Genomic DNA, 18,300 nt, shown 5'->3' with positions numbered 1-18,300 from the left:
AAGGATCGTCCCGCCTCGAACTCCCAAAGTGCTGGGATTACAGACGTCAGCCACCGCACCCGGAAAGGCTTTTATTTTTTTTAATTATTATGTATTACATGAGACCTTACTAATTTTTAAAAATTCTGATGTAAAAGGGAACATAGAAGGTGCCCGTAATTAGTGTCTGCATGTTAAAAGTAGACGCTTGAAGTGCTCCAGAAAACCCATGGCTCCTCCCCATTCAATCTAGATACGGCCTTGAGTAAAGAGCATCCGAGCACCCATGGAGAAGTCACAAGAGCCTAGGAAACAGGTCAGAAACCTGTGGACCTGGTACTTCCAATCACAGGCAATCTGGTGCTTGCTCTTCAGCTCATCACACCATCCCCTCAAATTTCTTCATCTACAAGAAAAGGTTTTAAGATAACGGACCCTGCAAAACTAATGACATTTATACACCCTCTCTGCACAAGAATGTCTTGTAACACATAACCTTGCTTGCATTTTCTGGGTTCCTTAAGGTCCAGCGATCTCATACAAATCCTCTACCCTACAGCTGACTTCCTTCGGCCCTTGACACAAGGCGCAGGCGCAAGACGCGGCCCGCGGTGGGCGGGGGAGGGGCGGGGCGCTTCCGGCGGCCGCGCCCTCGCAGCTTCCGCCGGGCCCCACCGGAAATCCCGTATCGTGGGGGGACGGCGGCGTAGAAAGTGCTTCCTGGAGCGCAGAAGAGGTCATGAATCATGTGACGGTGGCTTGAGGAAGAACCTGTCTTTAAAGCTGTCCCTGAAGTGACAGCGGAGAGAACCAGGCAGCCCAGAAACCCGAGGTAACTGGCGCTACTTTGCCTAGTTTTGAGGCCTAGTCCCGCAGGTGGCGCGGGTGGTGAGATTAAACAGGAGAGGAACCCCTCTTCTTTTCTTTGGGCCTAGCTCTTTGGGGTGGAGGGGCAGGGGATGGGGTGGGCTGAGGTAAGGGGTGCCAGCTGAGTCCCGTGGGGGTGTTGGGGCACTCCGACTCCCACTGGGCCGGCTGGGCCAAGCCCTAGAACCGTGGGGGTTTTACCTGGTTCTGACCAGGGCTGATCTCGCGTATTAAGTTGTGGGTGGGGAGAACGAGGAAGCCAAAGAGGGAAGAGTCACCGGGAGTTTCTCTTCCAGGCGTGGAGATTGATCCTGCGAGAGAAGGGGGTTCATCATGGCGGATGTGAGTGACACCCCTACATAAAAGGAAGGGGAGAGTGGGGAATTTTGAGGGCAATACTGAGCGGGGAGAGGTAGAGCTTCCCAAGTAGAAATTTGTTTTGATCCTCCCAGCCCCACCCATCCCAGTTAATTATTTTCTTTGATATCTGAAGTGGGAGACTAATAGGAATGAATTTGCAGGATCCTGAGTTTCTGCCTCGAATGGGGGTGTAGGACACTAAGGTGCTTGAGACTGAGAAAATTACATTTTCCCTACTCCCCAATCCAGCTGGGGCATAAGAGAGGCTCTGTATATTTACCATTTGAAATTCTGAATGATGGTTTGCTGCTTTTCCTGTCAGAATTTGGTCAGTAGGACATGTACCCACAATACTTTTTTCCAGTAAGTGGTAACAATATCTCATTAGGTTTATTGTAGCAATTTACGATGATTTCTAACCCATGCCTCTTTAGAAACATGGTAACGTGTGTGTGTGTGTGTGTGTGTGTGTGTGTAGGAGGATAAAATGATCAGTCGGGTTTGGAGAATAGTAAGTGTTGGATGCTCAAAACAACAGATATCTGATTAATCCATGTGAGGTTAAAATTGATACCTAAATTGTCAGTGAAATTCCTGGGATGAGAGAGAGTGTAATGAGACAAAATATGATAGTCTTCTGGCCAATGCAGTTGCTTAGTCTGTAATCTCAGCACTTTGGGAGGCCGAGATGGAAGGATCACTTGAGGCTGGGAGTTCAAGATCAGCCTGGGCAACATAGCAAGACCCCGTTTTACAAAAAGAAATTTAAAAATCAGCCAGGCGCACTGATACCCCTGTAGTCCCAGCTATGCTGGAAGTGAGGCGAGAGGATTGCTTGAGCCCAGAAGTTGGAATTTGCAGTGAGCCCCAGCTTAGAAAAGTAAAATAGTCTTCTATTTCTTTAGTCTTAACTGTGTTTCGTGTTAAACACTTGACACACATTGTCATTTATCTTATATTCTGTAAGACTGGGCTGGGCGTGGTGACTTATGTCTGTAATCCCAGCACTTTGGGAGGCCAAGGCGGGTGGATCACCTGAGGTCAGGAGTTCGAGACCAGCCTGGCCAACATGGTAAAACCTTGTCTCTACTAAAAATACAAAAAATTAGCTGGGCGTGGTGGTGGGTGCTTGTAATCCCAGTTACTCGGGAGGTTGAGGCAGGAGAATCGCTTGAACCTGGGAGGCAGAGGTTGCAGTGAGCCGAGATCGCGCCATTGCACTCCAGCCTGAACAACAAAAGCGAAACTCCGTCTCAAAAAAAAAAAAAAATGTTGCCTCACATAGTCATAGAATTTATTTTAGGTCCTTAAACAAAATATTTTAAAAATTACATTATAATAATATACCTTACACTGTTTCATTATTTGTTGAGTAGGTGAGTTCAACAAATAATGAAACAATGGAAAGCATATTTTTATAATGTGATAGTCACGTGAGACAACAGTCTTACAGAAGTCATATCACCTTACCTAAGACCATTAAAATGATGGTGGAAAGTCTATCTTTGAACATGGAAAGATGTTTATAATGTCTTCTCAAGTGACAATAGCAACAGGATGTAAAACACTAGTATGAAAATTATGATGTAATTTTATGGCTAAAATGTGTTTCCCATTTCTAGGTATGCAAATCCATGCATCTTCTCAATAAACTTTTACAGCACTCTTATGATGTAGGTTCTATATTAGCCCTATTCAACAAATAATGAAATAGGCTTAGAGAAAAAAGGTTGGTTAACTTACTCCAAGTTGCGTGACTAGTAAACATCCAAATCAGACAGAGAAAGATAAAACACAGCAAGAAAGGTTATGAATGATAACTGAAGTTCCCTAAAATTTGGATAGGACAGGATCTAGAAATCAGTGGAAGGCCTATTATTATAACATGATTTTTTAATGCTCTCTTTCAGGACCTAAAGCGATTCTTGTATAAAAAGTTACCAAGGTAAGAAATTTTTAATTTGTTATTGAATAAATTCTATATGCCATATGTTAATTTTATGAAGTATTTTGTCTGTGTATTTTCAATGTTGTGAAGTATCTCTGAGATTTCCTTTAATATGAATATTTTTTGCCAGCATCATGTCCTCTGGAAAATTTTCATCACAACCGCTTTCCTCATTTATGTCAATAAGTTTGCCTTCACTGAGTTCTCTGTGTATCTAGAGCGATAGTGTCAGCATTCCCTTGGTCATCTGTTTCTTCTATAACTCTTTACTTTCTATTTGAAATTCATTTCCAGCATTATTACTTTTCATTTCTTTGCTGTATTTCGTCTTTGTTGGCCAGTTTCCTCTTTTTATTATCTCTTTTTCTAAATGTCACTTACTTTATCATTGAGAGACAAGCAGGTACAAAACTACATGCTTTGCTGTCTCTGCATGAGCTGCATAACAAATGCACAGTGACCAACCATCAACATACTTTGAAAGAAATGATGTGGCTGGTTACTGATGACAGTGTGCATCTGTTGATTACATAATTATTTATGTAGTGATTTGTGGACTAAAGAGTTAGAAAAGTTTATACTTTATATAGTTATTGAGGTATTATGCCTTGCTAACTAAAATTTGACCTGTGCTCTTCTGCAGGGAGTGGTGTTACTTAACCATAGTAACTAAAATGTGCATATTGGAACTATGCAAAATGAGGGCTTTCTGTGTTTTTCTGTAGTTACCTTAGCATAATGAAAGGGTGCTCAAATTGGGATGGAGAGATACCCCACTACACTGGTGATATGATGAAATAGTTAATAGTGCATAGTTAATTCACTTAGAAGTCTTAGTGATTTACAATCCTCTTTTGAGTGTTAGCATCTCTTATTGAAGAAACAGCAAAATTGCATTCAATGTTCTTAAGTTATAAACCCACCAGAAAGATACTCATTATTCACCTGGAGATCTAATAAATAAAGCAATAATTGATTCTAATTACATCATCTGTGATTATAAGCAATAAAAATGTTTCAGACAATGGGGATCTCATTTTAACTGTTAAGTGTACTCTCAAAATCATAATAGCATGTGACACTGGGTATGGTGAAGCTGTCTGTATAAAGGAATTAGAGAATAATACCAAAAGTATTTATTATATTACTGAGTAGTTCTAATGTTGATCAAAAATAGTTGGAAAGTAAATGCTTGCTTCTTTGAATTCGGATGTCTCTTACCTTTTAACAAAAGGGGAAATATCAGGTTGTTGTGCTTATCCAAGAAATAAATTCAGTTAAAGGATATTTGTTAAAAGCTTTATGAAAATCTTTCATAATGGCAGGAAAGGTATTATAGTACTGTCAGTTTTTTTTTTTAATAATGAAAAAAAGCCAGTTCAACTCATAATATTATTTATTGAAAATAGGCTTACTGCATCCCAGAACAATAATAATGAAGAAATAATAATGTTTTGAACATTTATGAAGAATAGTAGAATATACACTTTGATTTGTTGCTAGATGTGTGGGTTTGGATGCAGGCATCCTGCTTCAGAGCCATGGATTCATGCTTTTAACTGTTGTACCTCAGTGCTTCTCAGTAACAAAGTCAGCCAGCTACAGATACTAATGGAATGTGTGTTTTTGTGCGTTTTTTGAATTCTCTGCAAAATATCGTTCTTGCATTTGCAATTTAAAATCTGGTTGTGACCCAAAGCAGTCTCAGGCTTTAATAATCCCACTTTGTATGTTTTAAAACAACCAAATATTTCATAATTATGTGTATAAAACTAAATCCAATGTCTTTGATTAGTAATGGTAAACATTTGTTTTTTAGAAAAAATGATTGTTTTAGTAAGCTTAAGGTTTAGATTTCTTCAGAATATTTCACAAAATTTTAATTCATTTCTTCTAAAAGTGTAATATCTCTTAATGAGCCAGTTATTTTTAATTATTAGTAAATTCTATTCATATTACTCTGCACATTGTATGTAGAATTGAAAACAGCTTTTATATTTGTGACCTGATTTCTAAAATTATATACTTAAGAGTGTAAGTAATTTTTCTACTTTCTGGATTCATTTTTCTGTGAAGTCCATCAAAAAGAAAGTCCTTTTATTTTCTTTGGAGCATTAGTTGTATTTAAAGTAATTTCCATGGAAATTTAAAAAAAGAAGCTACCTGTGGTGGCACTAATTTTTCTAAACATTTTTGTGGTCCTCTTTTTACCTGCTTTTTAATTTATTTTGGGGGTAGGTAGTACATTCACAAAGTTCAGATTCAAGACTTAACTGAAGAACATAGAGTGAGAAGCTGCCCATCCTTCCTCTCCAGCCACATGCACAGTTTCCCCTCAAAGAGGCACCCACCATTACCTACAGAGATATTTTATGTACCTGTGAGCAGACATGTATATACACGTATTTATACACACAACATACACATATGCCTGCACATTTTGGTACATAATTTATTGCTTCTTCTATACACTGTTCTGAACTGTGTATTTTTTCACTTAAGAATGTAACTTTGAGAGTAATCTTTCCTGGTACATAGAGAACGTCCTCTTTCTCATGGCTGCAGAGTATTCCAGAGTATTCCTTTGTAGGTGTATATCATAACTTACCTTGTCCTTCTTGATGGACAGTTGGATTTGTAATGCTTTACTGTTTCAAATGATGTTGCTTTTGGTAACTGCACAAAATAACTGGCATATGTACAAATATCCGTAGTATATGTTTTATATAATCTAGTTTTTAACTTAGAAGAATATATTTATTTTATGTATTAATCTTTATTTATTTATTTATTTTGAGACAGACTCTGGTTCTGTCACCTAGGCTGGGAGTGCAGTGGCGTGATCTTGGCTCACTGCAACCCAGGTTCAAGTGATTCTCATGCCTCAGTCTCTCAAGTAGCTGGGATTACAGACAAGCACCACCACACCCAGCTAATTTTTGTATTTTTAGTTGAGACGGGGTTTCATCATGTTGGCCAGGCTGGTCTCAAACTCCTGACCTCAGGTGATCTGCCCACCTTGGCCTCCCAAATTGCTGGGATTACAGGTGTCAGCCACTGTGCCCGGCCTATGTTATGTATTAATCTTAGAGATATATTTTAATCCATAAATAAGTTTAGAATTGAATGAATAGGAAATCATGCCAATAATAGGATAAAAATAGTATAAAAGTCATTTATAAAGTTATTTTATTCTTATTTTTAATGTAAGGAAGACAAATGATTTTGTTTATAACATTTTCCACTCATATTTAATAACACTTCTCTGACTTAAAAGTTTTTGACAATGGGATTTTTAAAAATTTAATGTCAGTATTTAAACATTAGGTTAATATAAGTATTTCTTATTCCTTAGTTAATACATTAAAGTTAACACAAAGAATAGATCATTCCGGGTTGCTCTAGGGACATTGAACATATCTCTGAGTTGTAGTTTATAGATACCATAAGATAGTTACAGGACTATAAGTTTTATGTTACAATGAAAGGGTTTTGTGTAAATGTTGAAAGTCGAGGAGTGTCACCTTATATTTTTTAACACAGTATATTTGTGCTCTACTGTATGTATTTCTTAATTGCTAATTTCCCAGGTATTCTCACTGATAATTTAGTACTTAAACTTTAGTGATAAATTATGTCATTGTCAGTGTGCACAATTGACACCATTGGTATTAGTTAATAAGTGATATTTTTGAATTATGTGCCAGCCTACACTTTACATGCCTTGTATTATTAAATTTCACAATATCTAAGTAAGTACAGTTATTCCCATTTTCAAATTGTTAATCTGAGGCTTATAAAGATTTCATAACTAGCCCAAGATAGCATAAATAATAAGTGGCAGAGCCTGGACTGGAACTCAGATCTTTCTAACTTTAGAGCTATAGCTTGACCATTCTGCTTACTACTTCTTACGTAAGCATGGCTGAAAGGATTACTGCATGGCCTTCATTCCTTTTGCCCTGTTTCTTCAGCCAGGAACAATTTTTCCACTTCTTTTCACTTAGTGCCATAACATCTCAGCTGATGTATTACCGCCTCCAGGAAAGCCTTCTCTGGCCCGCTGTCTGTCTGCATCAACCTCCTCTTTTCTAGGTTCTCATATCCCTATGAACTTTTTAACAATACTTGCCACAAGTTTTAGTTTTACGTTTGTTATTGTGAGATTATTTTATTGGTAACACACTCACTTTTTAGATTGGAAGCCATGTGAAGGCAATGATTGTGCTTATTTCTGTTTTTCATAGTATCAAAGTATTAAGTGCCACAAATACTGGCTGCTTAATATTTGCATGAATGAAACAGGAAAAAGGCTCTTTTTTGTCACTATAGCCACTGCTGATGATCTTTCATGCTTTTGTGTACCATGGACTGATCATTCATTAGCAGTTTTAATGGAGAGTTATCTATGTCTTAGATTCTTATTAATAAACTGCATGAACTTGTAAATATTATAAACATTTCTATAATACACATTGATTCCATTTCTGGGAGAATTTTGGGGTCTGTGGTTTTTCAGAAAATACATGAGAGTTATTATGTCTTTGAGGTTCATAGTTTGAGAAAACGAAATATTTTATATTTTAACTTTTTAAAATTTTATATTTTAACTTTTTTTATATTTTAACTATTTTCTTTTTCTAGTGTTGAAGGGCTCCATGCCATTGTTGTGTCAGATAGAGATGGAGTACCTGTTATTAAAGGTAAAACTGAACATTTAAATGCAAATGTCTTCTTTGCTTTTGACTAAAAATGTGTGTAATTTACATCTGAGTAGTACAGCAGGCAAACATGTAAAATTCATTTTAGTAAATTTGGGAGATGGTCTTAGTATTGGGGAAAGTGTTTGCTTTTGTATGTTGAAGGTTGAATTTGAATCTACAATGTATTATATATCACATGTATCATATTAACGTCTAGAGTTTAAGCATGGATTTATCAGAGACCCATTTCCCATTAAAGACATTTACAGTGTAACGTAAACCATTAGTAAATCTAAGTGATGAGAGTGAGCATGTATTCAGCTAGATATACACACAGACACCCCTACATATATATGTATATGTATATATATATGTGTATATATATACACACACACATATGTACATACATACATACACACACACATTTTATCAAATTGCTAGTTGTTTTAGGATAATACCCATGTATTTGGATCATAAGTAAACATGATGTCACAGAGAGTCAGTATGGATTCAGACAATTTTTACTATTTCTATTTTATGGTATTATGAGAATGGATGTTCCTGGTTTTATTGGGACACTATAATGGCTTTATCAAAGATTAAAGATTGGATAATGTTCTGTATATTTTGTTTACAATTTTCCACCTGGAGTTGTCATATATATCAGGTAATTTTAGACTTTAGAAATGAAAGGAGGTTTAGAAGTCAACTAATGTAGTTCTTTCATTTTATAAGTGAAGATGATAAAGTGCAAAGACACTTGGACTTCTTAGCAGTTTTAATGGAGAGTTAGCTGTGTCTTAGATTCTTATTAATAAACTGCATGAATTTGTAAAGATTATAAGCATTTCTATAATACACATTGATTCCATTTCTGGGAGAATTTTGGCAAACACATTATAATAACAAAGGAGGTCCTGTGGTTTATAATCTTCGGACATTGCCATCCAAAGTCGGACATGAGTCAGTAACAAAACAGTAATAGAACCCATCATCTCCTGATGTGTGGTCCAGTGTGCTTTCTAACCCACTATAAAATAGCTGTTGATTGTCTGTGGACAGATTGCTTGCCTTCTCTTAATTCTGTAATGAGGGATTTGAACAAAATAATCTCAGATTTTCCAGCTCTAATGTTCTTCATGAAGATCTCTGTGTTAGAGCCTTGAGCCCTGCGCTCATTAATATAACAAACTCCATGCAAACCTTTTAATGAGTGAGAGAAACATGAAACAGGTAACCAGCTGCAGATTGTTAATATCTATGAGAGATACTGCTGCTGTGGGTTTTATAAGAGCAGAAGTTTTGTAACTTTTTTCATTAGTTTATTCTAGCCTAGTCCTCAGATAACCAGTTAAATGTACTTGATTAATCTATGTTTTAAGTTAGATATCAATAAAATATAAACATTTAGTTTTCTTTTTAAAATTTAAAAAAATTGTGAGAGTCAGCATTTCTTCTCTTACTTGTCATCAGTGAACTTTTGATTGAGCAGTTTTTCCTGATTAGTGATGAGACCCCATTAGTGATATGATTTTCAATATTGTGAAACATTGTGCTCAATTTTAAAAAGAGGTTTATGAAAAAAAAAGGGCTGTAAATCTCTCTACCATATCCTCTGCATAATTTTTATTTAAATCACTTATTTTTCTAGTGGCCAATGACAATGCTCCAGAGCATGCTTTGCGACCTGGTTTCTTATCCACTTTTGCCCTTGCAACAGACCAAGGGAGCAAACTTGGACTTTCCAAAAATAAAAGTATCATCTGTTACTATAACACCTACCAGGTAAGTTCATAATTATCAAATGATTTGCTGATTTCAGTTGTCATTTTTGTGCCTTTTATATATATAAAATAGTTTGTGTTATAGTTCTCAGTTTTAGTTTTGAAGGGGATGAAATTGTAAAATTTTAGCCTTCAAATTGGTTGTATTAAAATGTAATTTTCTTCACATTTTATACCAGGAAATAATTACTATGGAAAAATAATTAAGTGATTTAATAAAGTACGTGTTATCCTAAAAAGAGTATGTCAGGTCACTGTTACCTCCAGTAGATGGTGCCGTTAGCTAAACAACTGTGATTTCTCAGATGACACACATTTTTTGTTGTAGTAACAGTTAAAAAAAACTTTCCTTGAAAGTTTATTAAATTTGCTCTTGCTGTTAATTCCTTCATTTTTTTGAAATATATATATGTAATAAATGAGGTTATTATTTGTGGGAAAGAAGTTAGTTTTTAGTTTTTGCATGTCTCTTGATCTCAGGCTACATTTTCTTAAGACTAAATTAATTCCTTGTGCTTTAGAGCGATGTTTCCTAATCAACTGATGTTAAGTTACTCTTTTTTTTTTTTCTTCCAAGACAGAGTCTGGCTCTGTCGCCCCATGCTGGAGTGCAGTGACATGATCTCAGCTCACTGCAACCTCCGCCTCTCAGGTTCAAGTGATTCTCACGCCTCAGCCTCCCAAGTAGCTGGGATTACAGGCGTGTGCCGCCAGGCCTGGCTAATTTTTGTATTTTTGGTAGAGACGGGCTTTCACCATGTTGGCCAGGCTGGTCTTGAACTCTTGGCCTCAAGTGATCCATCCGCCTCAGCCTCCCAGAGTGCTAGGATTACAGACGTGAGCTACCATGCCAGGCTCATCTTTTATTTTAAAAGTTATGTATTTTAATGTGTATTAGGTAAAAGATAACCAAACCATCTGACCTTCAATTTCATCAATAAGGATTAGGTTGAAACTAAGTTTTCTTTTTTTTTGAAGGTAGTTGATTTAAAGTTACTGTAAATTTAATTTAAATTACAGTAATACACAAGAGCCAGAAAATATTGTGAAGATAAAACTACTTGAATAACTGAGAAATACTGCATTTATCCATTTAATTATCAACTATTTATTAAGTCCTTACGATGTAATTGACATTCTGTTGGGCTTTAGAGATAAAAAGATGAAGATATGGTTTCACCTTAAAAACTTTCCAGGCTAACTTGTATTAATGTCTCTAAGAGATCATCACTAATTCTGTTTTATGAAAATATTCACTGAAATATAAAGTTTCTTTCTATTTCATAATATAATACCATGATGTTGGGCTAAAACATTGATGATTTTAAAGTTTTTGAAAGATTAAGACGTTTCAGTTTAGTTACTACCTTTTCATAATGCAACATATTATTTGGCTCTTATTTTCTTTTTAGGTGGTTCAATTTAATCGTTTACCTTTGGTGGTGAGTTTCATAGCCAGCAGCAGTGCCAATACAGGTGTGTTTAATTACCTTAAATATCACTTTAATCCTTAATTTTAAAAAATTAATGTAATTACCATACCTTAATTTAAGAGGAATAGTAGATTTAGAGCCAAAAATCTTGAACTTGTGGCCCAGTTTCACTGTCTTTTTTCTATGTCTTGGGAAAAGTGATTTCTCTTAATCCTGGTTTCCATATCTGTATAATGGAGATAATATATGCTTTCTCCATCTTACAATGTTATTTTCTAGTTCAAATGAGACAGTGTATGGGTAAGTGTTTTTTTTTTTTTTTTTTGGAGACAGGAAAATTAAATGTTATCTTAAGTGCTACATCTTGCTCCCATTACAGCAGTTTAAGAAAACAAGGTGAAGATAACCCAACAAAACGCATTAAAATGATCGATGAGTTATAGACCAATCTATTAAATTAGAATTCTTAAAATTTTACCTAATGAGGAAGATGAATGTGATTGAGAATTTAAAGAGCATGAATAGGATGAACATAGTCTCACTCTTCTTGAGAACCAAAGAATTTGAGAACAAATGCTAGGAAGCCGTACCCTTTATAGAGAACAGTAAAATTCCATTGTATCCAATACCTTCACTGGATATTTATGTGTAAAATAATGACTATTCACTTGGTTGTAATTTTTTTACTTCATTTTATATAAAGTAGGATTTTTATTAAAAGGTCTGTCTCCTTTAGATCTGATTGCTGTTGAGAATTGTAATATTTTTTTCTATTTGTTTTTTCTTCCAAACTGAGCAAGTTCTTCTAGCCATGTCACTGAAGCCTGTTCTTAGATACCTCATCTTTAGAATGAGAGGTTTAGATTTGATGATCTATTAGATCTCTTCCATTTCGAAACATTTTAGGAATCTGTAAAATACTGTATGTAAAAACACTTTCTGAATTATATAGGATAGTAATGGTGTTAAGATTTTAAGTATATTTATGAAATATACTAAATCTCAGTTTTGATAAATCACCTGTCATCACATACTAAGTCACCAGTTGTTAATATATTATGATAATGTACAGAACAATATTTTAGTACTTGGACCCTTTCTTTGAGAGTCCAGATGCTTTTTATATTCTATAAGACAGAGAAAGATCTTTATTTGTTTGAACATAAAACAGGCTCTGTTTGAGGTAGATAACCTTTCACTCTAGTAAACTAAGGAGAAGCAAGATATGCTTATTTCTAGATGTTTATCTCCCAGGTTCATCATTGAACTCCAGTGTGTTTTGTACTCTACCATTTATTTTTAAAATATTTTTTCATTTGAAATATTTATGTCTTAGGTTTGTTGAATTTATAAAAATAAATTTCTGATTTCCTTTGTTCAATATAGAAGCACCCTATCTACCTATCTTTTGATCTGATCTGTTAAAATTTGCTTAGAGACAAAAGTATGCTTTATTTAGTAAAAATTATATGTATTATTTCTGATTCAATGCAAATTTTGAAGCAGTAAGGTATAAATTAAGATTTTCCTTTCAAAACTCTAACAAATTATAGTGCATATAATTTATTCTGTATTTCCTAATATATAAGTATTTTTCACTCATTCACTTTAGTAATAGATGCTGAAAATAAACTTATTAATGACTACGGAGTTTTTGGTTGCTTTATTTAGGGTTATAGTACGGGTTGAACATCCCTAATCCAAAAATCTGAAATCCAAAACATTCTAAAGTCTGAAACTTTCTGAGCACTAATAATGGCATTCAAAGAAAATGCTCACTGGAGCATTTCATATATGAGATTTTTGGGTTAGGGATGCTGAACTAGTAAGTATTGTACAAATATTCCAAAATTCAAAACACTTCTGATACCCGGCATTTTGGATAAGGGATATTCAACCTGTATTTTGTTTCAGTCATGGGAAATAAACTATGTTCTGATTTACTTTTGGTAACTATGTATTTTGGACATAAGGAAATTTGAGTTTCAGACTTTGAGGAACATTTTTCTAACATGTAAGTTTCTTAATCTCTTTATTTTAGGACTAATTGTCAGCCTAGAAAAGGAACTTGCTCCATTGTTTGAAGAATTGAGACAAGTTGTGGAAGTTTCTTAATCTGACAGTGGTTTCAGTGTGTACCTTATCTTCATTATAACAACACAATATCAATCCAGCAATCTTTAGACTACAATAATACTTTTATCCATGTGCTCAAGAAAGGCCCCTTTTTCCAACTTACACTAAAGAGCTAGCATATAGATGTAATTTATAGATAGATCAGTTGCTATATTTTCTGGTGTAGGGTCTTTCTTATTTAGTGAGATCTAGGGATACCACAGAAATGGTTCAGTCTATCACAGCTCCCATGGAGTTAGTCTGGTTGCCAGATATGGATGAGAGATTCTATTCAGTGGATCAGAATCAAACTGGTACATCGATCCACTTGAGCCGTTAAGTGCTCCCAGTTGTACAATATGCCCAGGCTTGCAGAATGAAGCCAACTTTTTATTGTGAATAATAATAAGGACATATTTTTCTTCAGATTATGTTTTATTTCTTTGCATTGAGTGAGGAACATAAAATGGCTTGGTAAAAGTAATAAAATCAGTACAATCACTAACTTTCCTTTGTACATATTATTTTGCAGTATAGATGAATATTACTAATCAGTTTGATTATTCTCAGAGGGTGCTGCTCTTTAATGAAAATGAAAATTATAGCTAATGTTTTTTCCTCAAACTCTGCTTTCTGTAACCAATCAGTGTTTTAATGTTTGTGTGTTCTTTATAAAATTTAAATACAATTCGTTATTCTGTTTCCAATGTTAGTATGTATGTAAACATGATAGTACAGCCATTTTTTTCATATGTGAGTAAAAATAAAATAGTATTTTTAAAAATATAGTTTGAGCACTGTATAGGTCCTTTTTTTGTTCAGACTTTTTCCAAAAATCTAAACATAATTAATTTACTCTTCCAGCCACATGAATAAATAATGAGTGTTTGTTGTAGGTATTGGTTTGGAGATTGTTTTACGGTAGTATGAACTGTTAATTGGAAAAGAAACCTGAGGTTGCAGTCAGCCAAGATTTTGCCACTGCACCCCAGCCTGGGCAACAGAGACTCCATCTCAAAAACAAAAAAGAAAAGAAACCAAGAAACCTCAGGCATGAACCTAATTTAATCTCCATGAAAGAGGTACTACAGTTCTAGAATATACCCTTTATGTTCAGGAATGCAGTCTGTCATTCAGAGTTAATTTCTTTCTAGGCTCTTTGACAATCAATTTTTCCCTGGAACAGTTCAGTACATATGCATTGAGCACCTGTGTGCCAGTCAGCAGAGCTATCACATTGCACAATTCTAAGAAGCACCATTCACGTCGCATCATATTTCTATGCTCTGGGAGTTGCCTTTCACATAGAATATGTGTGATTGTTATCCCTAGAATTGTGCAGTGAGGCAATTGGCTAGGTGCTGTGCTGCTTTTTCTTTCTTTCTTTTTTTTTTTTAAAGAGACAGAGTCTTGCTGTGTTGCCCAGTCTGGAGTGCAGTGGTGGCATGATCTTGCCTCACTGTAACCTCTGCCTCCTGGGTTCAAGCTGTTCTCATGCCTCATTCTCCCTTGTAGCTGGGATTACAGGCTTACACCATCGCGCTTGGCAAATTTGTGTATTTTTAGTAGAGACAGGAATTCACCATGTTGGCCAGGCTGGTCTTGAACTCCTGACTTAAAGTGATCCACCTGCTTTGGCCTCCCAAAATGCTAGGATTATAGGTGTGAGCCACTGCACCGGGCCATGTGCTACTTTTTCTTCCTTCCATCCTTCCTCCCTCCTTCCAGTGTAAATATGAGATTAATTTGTGATACCTTCCTTTAAAGAACTTAGAGTTCAGTAAAGGAAGCAGGTATAGAAAGTGCTATGATAAAGCTATACATAGGATGGTATAGAACCACAGACTAGGGGCACCAAAAATGGGCAAGAAAATAGCCTTTACAAATAAAATAGAGGCAAGAGATATAATGCTTTACCTGCAAAGAGCTATAAATACAGCCATGTACCATATAATGATGTTTCAGTTAGTGAAGGACCACATACGAGGGTGGTCAGAACAGCAGGCTATACCATATAGCCTAGGTGTGTAGTAGTAGGCTATATACCATATAGCCTAGGTATGCAGTAGTAGGCTATACCATCTGGGGTTCCTGTCAGTACAGTATGATGTTCACATAATGATGAAATCACCTAACAAAGCATGTCTCGAAATGTATCCACATTGTTAAGTAACACATGACTGTAGTTAATTGTTACAATTGAAATACTAAATGTACTTACTGAAATCCAGAATTCCCATTATCTGGATTATTTAATATCATTCAGGAAATTTTTGCCAGTGCAATGGTGCATGAAACAATGTCTTTTAGAAATGAGGTGGCCAGATTTCTATTTGCAGGTAATAATTGTATATCTAAAAATCCTAGAAAAAGAAATGATAATAAATGGAGCTACTTAACCTTTACGTGTTGAATGCTGCTACTGTTAAAATTTCTGAGGGGGTATAATAGATAAACTATCCCATAGTTCATCTGGAAAAATAAGGTGGTGAAAATTGCTAAGAAATTTTTGAAAGGGTAGTATAAACCTAGATTAACTATTTTTGAAAGGTAGTACAGAACTGAATGCACAACTAGATATCAATGGTATGTACTCACCCAGAAAAAAGACTTCAGTACATACATGTGAGGGCTTAAAACATTGTTATAAAGATGGGATCACTATGGGAAAAGGATTATTCAATAAGTAGGGCAGGCATTCTCTATGCCTGCTAGGGAAGTGTAACTTGTTATACTCTTTATGTACAGCAATTGGCCATCTGTGAAACTTTTAAATTCATATACATAACCTTTTGCTCTGCAATTCCACTTCTAGAAATTTGTCCTACCAAACAAAGCACATAGATGTGCAAAAGTATGTATTTACAAGTATATTCTTTGCAACTTTGTAATATCAAAGAATTGGAAGCAACCTAAATATCTGCCATAGGTAGGATAACCATATGCTGTGTGAACACTACCAGTTTATACCTGCTGTTCTTGGATAATTATTAATAGTGTTTTCACTCTCAGTGTCTCACTTTAGATAATAAATTATAGAGGATTGGTGAAACAAATTTAATTTGCCCAGTGGAAAAAGGAATGAATAAGTGCTTTAGGTACTGAGATGAAAGGATCTCTAAGGCATAATAAAGTTTATTGAGAAAAGCATGGTGTCAAACTGTATGGCATGCTACAATTGATGTGTAAGAAGAAAAAATGTGTGTGTATTCCTATTTGTTTGCATATGGTAGACTGTCTCTGAAGACATACATGGAAGAACCTGATCACATTGGTAGTCTCCAAGGAGTGGAACTAGATACCTGGGGGATAAGGATCCCAGGAGTGAACCTTTTCATTGTAAACTTCATTGTATTTTGAGTTTTTAACTGTTCAAAAATAATAAAATTAGAAATAAAATATTTCAACAAACAATAAAATGGGATATTTGGGGAAGAAAGTTGTCTCAAGGCTCTCCAAAGAAGCAGAACCGGTTGGACATATGTGTATTTATTTCAAGGAAATGGCTTAGGCGATTGTGGGGACTGGCAAGTCTAACATCTGTCTGTTGGACGGGCCAGAAGACTGAAAAGTCTCAGGTAGGAGCTGAGGCTGCGGTTTCGGAGCAGAAGTTCTTCCTCTTGGAAACTTCAGTTTTGCTCTTAAAGCCTTTCAGTTGATTGGATGAGTCTCACCCACATTATGGAGGATTATCTCTTTTACTTAAGTTTAAGGGATTATAAATGTTAAGTACATCTCCAGAATACATCCACAGCAGTATCTGGATTCATGTTTTAATAACTAGGCAATGTGTCCTAGCCAAGTTGATGCATACAGCTAACCTTCACAGTCCATTCCTAGTCAGCTTGGCACCTGTATGCATCTTTGTTTTTGTTGTTTTTTGTTTTGTTTTTTGTTTTATGAGACAGTCTCACTCTGTCACTTAGGCTTGAGTGCTATGGCCTGATCTCAGCTCACTGCAACCTCTGCCTCCTGGGTTAAAGCGAGTCTCCTGCCTCAGCCTCCTGAGTAGCTGGGATTGCAGATGTGCACCACCACGCCTGGCTAATTTTTGTATTTTTAGCAGAGACGGGGTTTTGCCATGTTGGCCAGGCTGATCTCGAACTCCCGACCTCAGGTGATCCGCCTGCCTTGGCCTCCCAAAGTGCTGGGATTACAGGCATGAGCCACCGCACCTGGCCTGTATGCATCTTAAACCATATTTTAGTCTCCAAGTAAAGACTAACTAGGTTGTACTTCTAACATGTACAACCACAAATATTCCCTGGAGGAGGTTTCCTCAGAAGAGGATGCAATCCATTCCCCAAAGGAGGATGCAAAGTCCTTTGGTGATCACTTTTTTCCTTGCTATCCTGTACCTTAATACCGTGATGTAAGGATACCACTGTTAATATATCTTACATTAGCTAAGAGGATAAAGGAGGGGGGAAAATATTTGTTCAGTATATATGTGTGTATGTGTAATATATATATATTTGTATACATAAATACACAGACATAATCACAGTTCTTGTTTTGGCAATTGGACGTGGTTGTAGCTGGTATTTTTAACTACCTTTCATTGCTTATTCCATATTTCTTTGCACTCAGCAAGCAACTTGGCTATTTGTGGTTCTGCCTGGTGAGGTATTCCAAACCTTCATTCCTGAAGAATCTGAGCCATTCGTTGTCCTGCCTGTAATAGGTTTTAAAGTTTTCCACTGACTTTAATCAGGGCTTGGTAAAACAGATCTAGTGGATCTCCTGTATTCCAGACATACCCTTCTTTATTTCCTTGTGCAGTAGCAGCCCAGTTTCCCCGGGCAATCAGGACTAGTTACCCTAGTCAGTACAGTAATTATCTTCTTTATGTGTTGATTCAGAGGTGTGAGGAGGGCAAAGTGGCAGAGTGGCAATCTTAATGGCCAGTTTAATAGAATCATTGTGTCTCCTGGTTGAAGTATTACTGGTTTTGGAACAAAGTCTTCTAGACCTAAAGAGCATAGGAACTTGGGGACAGAAAACAAAAATTGTGGTAGTGGACAAGGGGTGATAGTGAGTGGCATGGCTCCCATTTCCACCCCTTCATTGTTGGATCTGTGAATCCTGGCTATGGAAGGAAGAACACCATA

General features: G+C 36.0%; 1 protein-coding gene across 1 annotated transcript; it reads left to right on the top strand.

Moving 5' to 3' along the window:
- Positions 1–720: 720 nt before the first annotated feature.
- LAMTOR3 (late endosomal/lysosomal adaptor, MAPK and MTOR activator 3) lies at positions 721–16,658 on the top strand. Its single transcript, NM_001134202.1, is given in 7 exon segments — positions 721–811; positions 1,143–1,188; positions 3,117–3,151; positions 7,799–7,857; positions 9,509–9,642; positions 11,054–11,117; positions 13,116–16,658. Coding segments are annotated over 6 exon segments (375 nt in total). The 5' UTR covers positions 721–811; positions 1,143–1,179; the 3' UTR covers positions 13,190–16,658.
- Positions 16,659–18,300: the final 1,642 nt, after the last annotated feature.

Source organism: Pongo abelii, chromosome 3, assembly GCF_028885655.2.
Source record: "Pongo abelii isolate AG06213 chromosome 3, NHGRI_mPonAbe1-v2.0_pri, whole genome shotgun sequence".
Lineage (NCBI taxonomy): Eukaryota > Metazoa > Chordata > Mammalia > Primates > Hominidae > Pongo > Pongo abelii.
This window is presented reverse-complemented; position numbering and strand designations above follow the sequence as displayed.